The 8450-nt window shown below is 36.7% G+C and overlaps 1 protein-coding gene across 1 annotated transcript; it reads right to left on the bottom strand.

Moving 5' to 3' along the window:
- Window positions 1-208: 208 nt before the first annotated feature.
- Window positions 209-7060, bottom strand: LOC124893064 (ubiquitin-activating enzyme E1 1-like). Its single transcript, XM_047404195.1, has 7 exons — window positions 6822-7060; window positions 6334-6683; window positions 5203-5420; window positions 3318-4109; window positions 1895-2763; window positions 1372-1804; window positions 209-1082 (listed from the first exon to the last, which is right to left on the bottom strand). The coding sequence occupies exons 2-7, from the start codon at window positions 6668-6670 to the stop codon at window positions 486-488; spliced, it is 3246 nt and encodes a 1081-aa protein (XP_047260151.1). The 5' UTR covers window positions 6671-6683; window positions 6822-7060; the 3' UTR covers window positions 209-485.
- Window positions 7061-8450: the final 1390 nt, after the last annotated feature.

Genomic DNA, 8450 nt, shown 5'->3' with positions numbered 1-8450 from the left:
AATAAATCAGCACCATTTAGTTCTATATAAATTTGTCCATGGCTGTTAGTAGTCCTTTTTCCCTGTTTAATCATATCATATCAGAACAATAATTTCAGCTAAAATCCCACTGAAAAAACCACTCAACTAAGGAGTCGTTTGCGTACGTAAATATCACAGCAGCAGCAATTTATATGTTATAGTACTGAAGCAAATGGTTAGTTCATAATTTCGAATCCACCAACCAACATCAACTATATTTTCATCAAATAGTTGAGCAAGAAAATGGAGACACGACACAAATCAGATACTCGAAGTTCTAACAGTCATCATATCTTTACTACTCGACAGTAGGTTCTGACTTTGTACGCGGGCTGGCTAGTACAGAGAAGAATATATCAATCTAGCTTTGCCAACAAGAAAGACCAAAACATAGCATGAAGAAAATAAACTGAAACCTATGATTTCAGGCTACTCTTGTGAGTGATGGTTACAGGATGAACAATCTACCTGAAATAAATGGACACTTGAGGGATATCAATATCATTGTCTTCATCATCCTCACAAGCCACTACCACGTCAAAATGTTTCCTGTATAGAGGCAAATCTGCCTTGGCCACTTCCTTGGCCAGATCCACCAATTTACGATCCATCCGCTCTTTATGCTTAGGGAACATGCTGTTATAGAGTAAGCAGCTCCCGTAAGAGATGCTATAAGCATTCAGACCTTTGCTCTGAAGCCACTGAAGAAGCTCCCTCAAAGTTGGATTGTCTTTCAAAATCCACCTGTCCCACACAGTCCAGCTCATGTCCTGATGCTTGATCACCTTTGGTGGAACTGGTTCAGCCATGGAAAATAAAGGAAGAGCCAAGTTGGCGAAAGTATTGCGGTAATCCTCCACCTTATGACCTCCAGCCAAAACCTTATAGAGCTCTAGACAAACAAGACCAGTGGCCATAGCAGTAGAAGTAGCAATTGCTGGAATGATCCTCCCTGCTATGAATTTGGCCTTCAGTTTATCCACTTCAGGGATGCTATAGTTTCTAGCCCTCATGTTTGCAAGTCCAGCAATAAAGTCCATATGATAGTTGGTGTCATCGTCCTGTAACTCAGACAAACTTAGTTAACAGAGCAGATGGAAGAAACACAAAATCATAAATTGAATATCTATAACGGTATAGAAGTTTCATTATCTACCTCATAAAATTTATTAAAACATCATGTGGTTCCATAAGTTCAGCACAAGTATATACATGTTAGATCCAGATCCTTTTCTTCCTCCCAGGAAACACATCCACCAAACCAAATGATTCCGCTCTCAAAAGATGCCTTTGACATATGCAACATGCATGCGACAGAGAGAGGGAGAGGGAGAGAGAGAGTGTGTGTACCTTTTCAAATTGAATGGGGTTCATCTTGTAACCTGAAGGTAATCTCTGACGACACGTTTCCAGCTGCATCACCAACTCGTTGATGACTGCAGCATCATCTATGGATGAAGCAGACATGCTGGTTGCTTTTTCATCTGTCACAATCTTCACACCTTTCTTTGGATGGAAATCAGGGACAATCACTTTATCAACAGCTCCAGCTAACCTTCTAGGAGAGTAAACCCAATCTGGGATGGGAATGCCAAATGTTTCTGCTCGTAATACCGAGGCTGCCACAAGAAATTGAAGATGACTGGCATCGTCAACAGAAAATTGCAATGGCCGAGGGAAACGCTTTGGTGCTGACCAGAATGGAGCACCACTAGTAGTAGTAGCATCCTCAGGGAAAGTATATGTCAACTGCTTCACACGGTCTGCAAAGTAATCTTCAAACCTGGTTACAAGGAAAAGCAAATGGTTAAAAGCCTATATAAACAAGCTGCTCAAACGGGTAAAAGTTTGGTTGGGTTTTTGATGGTTATACCTCAGGCGAGCCCAGGTTATGCAGTCTTCAAATGTATCACATCTCTCCTTATCGAGGCATTCAAGAACACGATCCAAAGTGTCCCTGGCCTGTGCATCAGCAGCCTTTTGCATAGCAGATATGTAGTCGCTAGGATTGATCAGATAAGCATTAACTTCAGCTGGCGTCTTCTCAAGCAAACCCTCAAATTCTGACCGAGCCCATGTTAAGCAATGATCGATGTTGTGTGGGAAAGAGTGAACTGTACACATAGGTGCTTGTTTTTCTGGTGGATCCCTTGATGCACCATAATTCTCTGTGAGATGAGGAATTACCATCTGAGTATTGCACTTGGCACCCAGAGTTCCAGACTCCAATAATGGTTTTTGAAAATACAAACATCTCTGATCAATGTAAATCCTGGCATTCACATTATCTAGTGCATTGACCACAACACTCAAATTCTCCCAGAATGTATCATCAAATACACTTTCTGTTTCAGGGCTTGCACGGTTTTGCAGTGCTTCAATGTGAATGTGAGGATTGATCAAAGAAGCAGCTGCAGCAGCGACAGTAGACTTGGCTTGCCCAATGTTCCAATCACGGAAGAGGAATTGCCTACTAAGGTTGCTCTTCTCAATGACATCATCATCTGTAATTGTTAGCTTTCCTTTTTCACCACAACAAACCCCCATGAGAGCTAAATTCTTCAAGAACTCACACCCAAGCGCACCAGACCCAACAACAAAAGCTTTTGCCTCTTCCAGCTTCTTCTGTAGCTTGTTTCCGAAAACTGAGATTTGGGCATCATAACGACTATTCAAGGGCTTCAAATCATTTGGATCCAATGGTTCAGTTGGAAGAGATTCAACGGAGTCAAAGTAGAAAAACTGTCGCAAACAAATTGAATACAAATGATTCAGTAACAGAACATTCCACGTCTATTAAAAAGCAAGCATAAATTAAATTACAACAAAAGGCAATATGCAGCACCAAAAACAAATTTCATCCAAAATTTCAAGTAACAGTTACCACAGTGCCAAAGATACCTAGGGATACCTATATTGACAGTCGAGAAGACACAGACATAACATCTCATATGCTTCAGAGGCGATATAATGTTCATATAGAGTTCCCCTTGCGTTTCGTTCTACAACAACAACAACAAACCCAGTGTATTCCCACTTAGTGGGGTCTGGGGGGGGCAAGATGTACGCAGTCCATACCTCTACCTCTGATGAGGTAGAAAGGCTGTTTCCGAAAGACAACACTTGCGTTTCGTTCTAATTGGTGTTAAAAATCTAGAAAAAAGTCCCATATGATCTAACATGAACTTGTTCAAACAAGGCAGCAACAACTTAAACAGATCATCCCAATTAAACAATTTAAGCAATTTAAGAATTAAGAGTTCTTCTAGCTCAATTACAACAATTCATTTACTGACCTGATAAAGTGGATGGAACTTCCCAGAGCAAGCCTTCACAACTTCTTGCCCAACAATACCCCCAAACATAGCCGCCATTGGGTTTAGCACAGCCCTTGCACCAAATGCAAATTTCTGAAGAAGTTTCTGATCAATCTCCTCAAGTTTTCCAACAAGACTATTGTTCATGTCAGTCACAAATGATATTAGCTTCTGAGCATCTTCCTCAGATCCAGCAACAGGGAAACGTCCTGATACAGACACAAACCTATCTAGTGCCTGAAAAGCCAAGTGTAAAATAGGTGGACGGTCAAACTTGGAGAAGTCACTCAGAAGAAAGTCACCAGGATCCTTAATTGCTTGTCGCAGTGGCTTGAATTTCAACACTTTAGGCTCCTTGACCTGAGTGACGATACCCCCTTTTTCATAAGCTGCATACTCTGTGGTATCGTTTTCAATAGTAAATGAATATGGCCTTGCACTTTTTATTTTTCTAGGCCTCCCATCATTCAGCTCTATCATGCCATGCACTTCAGAAAATATAACTAAGTCCCCATCTTGAAACTCGAGCCTCTCATCATCAATACATGACACAAGAGCAGGGTCGTCATTGCTAATAGACGCAATGATTCCTGAGTGAGGATCCTCACCATCAACATCAGCAACTACAAATTGAGGGCCAAAGTCACAAAACACACTACCAAAAAGGCCTCGAACTTCAGCTTTGATGAAAGCAATTGGAGGCTGGTGAGTATGACAGTAATCATCAAATTCAGTAGCCTTCTCTAAGCTGATATCTGTAAATACAACAGCCTGCAGATAAAGTAAAGTGCATTCAGGATGCTATTTCCCCCATCGAACATTGTAACAAATGCTTCACCGCCCAAACAAACATTTCCTCAAACAAATTGTCATTAACATAGTAAAGATAATTCATCCTTGAAAAGTTTTAATAACTGTCACTCCCACAATAAATGTGAACACAGGTCAGTTGTGTTTTATGAAATTTTAACCATTATCATTGTATCATAGAAAGCAACTACAATTTCATTTAACTAGTATCATATTTTAAATAAATCAAGGCATATATCCTTCTTGCAACTATAGTGACATTTTAAAAAAAACTAGGAGCTCTTTTTTGGATAGGTGAAATTTGCCAAGAGTTTTTAACCTGGACAGAGTGACTGAAAGACAAATAAACTAGAGGTTTCTTTTAATAAATATGAAGGAAAATAAATTAGAGATATTTACTTTGTGGAATTGTCTTGAGCCGGGGGTCAATCGGCAATAACCTCTCTACCTCATCTCTAAGGTAGTGGTACGGATTGCGAACACTTTACCCTCCCCAGACCTCACTTTGTGGGAATATATTGGGTGTGTTGTAGTTGTTGTATTTACTTTATGGAATTAAGCAGGGTATAGGTCATTTCTATTCTGGGAAACATAAAAACTTACCACTTGTGGGATTTTACTGGGTATGTTGTTGTTGTTGTTGTCATCTCAAATAGAAAATCACAATGACTTCCACTTTCTACAATTGATCTGAACATGGGTCTTAACCATTATCACTATTACATGAAAAGAAACCACAATTTTGGTTTAACTAAATTTATATTTGGATTAGGTATTGATTTGGTTAGTCTTTCGGACTTGTATGTCAATATAGGGGTAAGTGTGAGATTGTAGAGCTTCTATTTTGTCCAGAAAGATAATTAGTGAGCAGTGGAAAAAATGAGCCGAATAGAGACCAAACAGGCAACTATTTATATGCCAGTCCAACTAGTATGAGACTGATTTAAAACAACTGCATCAAAATTACAACAGCCGTACAATCAGTAAGTCATGAAGACACGATAAATTATGCATAATCATTCAAATTAATAACATCAGGCACATGTCTACTTGCCTGAAAATTGGAAAGTTGTTCTTTAGTCAAAGCATCCGTCAACGTGGAGATAATGACAGAATTGTTTAGCTCTTGCAACTTCTGGACAGAAGCAAGTGCCCTATTCTTCCCAATGTCCTCCTCTGTGAAGATAAAATTGCTAGACAGATCCCACAACTCCACATTTCCTTCATCGTGCAAAGTAACAGACTTCACACCCGCAAGAATAATGTTCTTTGCTGCAATAAGGAAACACATTCCGTTCTATAACAAACTTTTAACAGAATTAATGTCATATTCAGCACATTGATGACACACAATCACTTCTTCTTGTTATAGCTATTACTATCTCGAAAATCAACGAAAGTAGGTCACTTAAAGAGCACATGCAACACATACATTATCAATCAATTATGCATAATTATCCATTCTATTATATTCAGACATATTACCATCCAATCCTAAACTATTTGTAATCTTTTTTTCGATATTTTCATCATAGTTTTTTACTCTTAGATCTCTTAAACCTGTTTTGAGAAATGCATTTCAGCACATAGATGGATCGCAATCACTTCCGATTGTTATCAGTTATCACTATCTCAAATATCTAAAAGTAGGCTTAAAGAGCACATGCAAACACACATTATCAATCAACTATGCATCATTATCCATTCTACAGTATTCAGGCCTATTTCAATCCAATCCAAAATTATTTGTAACCTTTTCCTCGACGTTTTCATCATGATTTTTTACTACTATATTTCTCAAGCCTCTTTTGCAAACCGCATTTCTCGAAGAAAAAGAATTGCTGTTGTTGTTGCTAAATTATCAAGAATGTAAACTAATTTCATGCGTGAAAATTGGGAATGTAAACATTACATATAAGAGAAACAATCATACTTCATTATATTCTCCTTTGATGCCAGATTTACAATCCCAGCACAGTTAATAGCAACAACAACATACCCAGTGAAATCCCACAAGTGGTGTTTGGGGAGGGTAAAGTGTACACAGACCTTACCACTACCCCGTGGAGGTAGAGACCCTTGGCTCAAGTGCAACAAATCAAAGTGGAAAAACAAAATGCAGGACGTACAACAAAAACAGTGCGATAATCGAGACACCATAAACAACAAATAATGATAGATATACCAGTTTCAGCGCCAAGACCTTGCAGGCCAGATACGAGAATATTAGACGCAAAAAGCCTACGCATAGTTTCACGACCATAGACGGCAAGTTGACGGCTGTGAAGATCCTCGTCGATATCAGAGAAGTTACGCAGATCGAGCGGAGCTTTACCGGTACGGCCATTAGCGGCATTGCGGCCGCTGTTAGCGCTAACAGAATCAGTTCCTCCCATAGTCACCGTCGTCGACGAATCACCGATAGCAGTAGCGGTGGCCTTGAGTTTCTTTTCCACTGAAATGGCGTCGTTGTCGTTACCTCCTCCGACTTCAACTATCGATGACCTCTTCACAGGAAGCATAAAGTGCTCTGAACTGTTTGATTCAACCATTTCACAAATCAAATCAAATCAACAAAAAATTCACAAGAGATTAAAATGAAAAAAGAATTACGGAAACTGAAAAGATGTAAAGAGAGAGAAGGAGAGAAATGTATAGGAGAAGAGAGGGTACCAGAAAATGGAAAATATGAAGGGAATGAAAGAAGTGAGATGCGCTTGATGATTAGGGTTTGTGGGGGTGGGATGGGATGCTTTGTTTTGAGCTGAGAGAGAGAGTGGAGGGGTGTGTGGGTTCGTATCGACGATAACCAAAAGGGGCAAAAATGCAGGAAGAATGTTTTGGGTGGGCCGAAAATGAAAAATATATGAATTTCTTTGGGGCTTTTGGAATTTTTACGGGAAAAGGACTATGAACGTTTTAAAAAATAATAGCTCAATTATAGCTCAAGTTTGGTATTTGGACAAATAATATTCAGTCGGTTAAATAAATGTTATTTTATGACCATTTTCTAATCTTTTCCAATTTGGGTCATTTTGATCCACATAGTTTATATACAATCTATATATGATACTGATACGTCTATATACAATACTAATACAATATTCAACTTGGGCAATTCGTCCCTTTTAAAAATATTTTAATTTTTTTTTACTATAAATTTTTAAATTGATCAAAGATTCTGCTTTTTTTTATTGTATAGAAATAATAATTAAATTATATAAAAATGATATAATTATTAAATAGAATATGAATCTATATAAGATATATGTATAGAAATTGTATAGTTCTATCAAATATGTATATGTACAATATATAGAAAGTGTATACAAATTATATAATTATTGTATAAAGCGTGTAAAAAAAAAGTACAGTTATTATATAGATTATGTATCAAAACTGTATAATTTCCGTATAGAATATTTATGTATAAGATTTGTATAAAACCTGTATAAAAGTTGTGTAAAAACGGTATAGAACCAGTCAGTAAATTAAAATGGCTACAAAATAGAATTTAAATTCCATGGTCATTTTAGAGGAAATAGTTTAATTTGAAGTGCAAATGTATAGTTATTATATAAATTATGTATCAAAACTGTATAATTTCTGTATAGAATATTTACGTATAAGATTTGTATAAAACCTGTATAAAAATTATGTAAAAACGGTATAGAACCAGTCAGTAAATTAAAATGACTAGAAAGTGAAATTTAAATTTCATGACCATTTTCAAGGAAATAGTTTAATTTGAAGTGTCGTTTCTGTCCTTTCCCCAATTTTTACAGATAACACTAGGGAAAAAATCGATTCACGTAGTTATAAAATATTTTTTTTGTGTGCAGTTATGAAATCTGATGCAAACAAATTTATCATAGATACATAAATAATTAAATACATATATACTAATGTAAACATTTAGTTTAAAACAACTGTTTTACTGAAGGAAATTTTACAATATATATAAACATACAAAAATTAAAGCTAACAATAAATTGATAAGAATCTACAAATCCGTAATCATTAGCCTCATCCCTCTATGAAAGCAATGGTCTATACCAATGTCACAATAACATGCCATTAACAAAAGGAAAAAGGAATAACATAATGTAAAAATAATTTAACTTTCAATAAAGATTAAGACCACTATTTAGAAAAACTTGACAATTAGATAATCACCAATAAGTTGATAAGTTTTAAAAATGGATTAGATATCCAATTCCCAATAAGAAAGATTTATTATCTAGATTACATGATGCCAATATATTTTTAAAATTCGATTAAAAATCTGGATACTGGCAAATT

Source organism: Capsicum annuum, unplaced genomic scaffold (genome assembly GCF_002878395.1).
Source record: "Capsicum annuum cultivar UCD-10X-F1 unplaced genomic scaffold, UCD10Xv1.1 ctg5341, whole genome shotgun sequence".
NCBI lineage: Eukaryota > Viridiplantae > Streptophyta > Magnoliopsida > Solanales > Solanaceae > Capsicum > Capsicum annuum.
This window is presented reverse-complemented; position numbering and strand designations above follow the sequence as displayed.

Excerpts from the sequence above, each read along its gene's own strand:
- LOC124893064 (XM_047404195.1), bottom strand. The coding sequence starts at position 6,670 with ATGCTTCCTGTGAAGAGGTCATCGATAGTTGAAGTCGGAGGAGGTAAC. Across the intron at positions 5,421-6,333 it reads AGGTCTTGGCGCTGAAACTG|CAAAGAACATTATTCTTGCG; the intron begins GTATATCTATCA and ends TCCTTATTGCAG. Across the intron at positions 1,805-1,894 it reads ATAACCTGGGCTCGCCTGAG|GTTTGAAGATTACTTTGCAG; the intron begins GTATAACCATCA and ends CCTTGTAACCAG.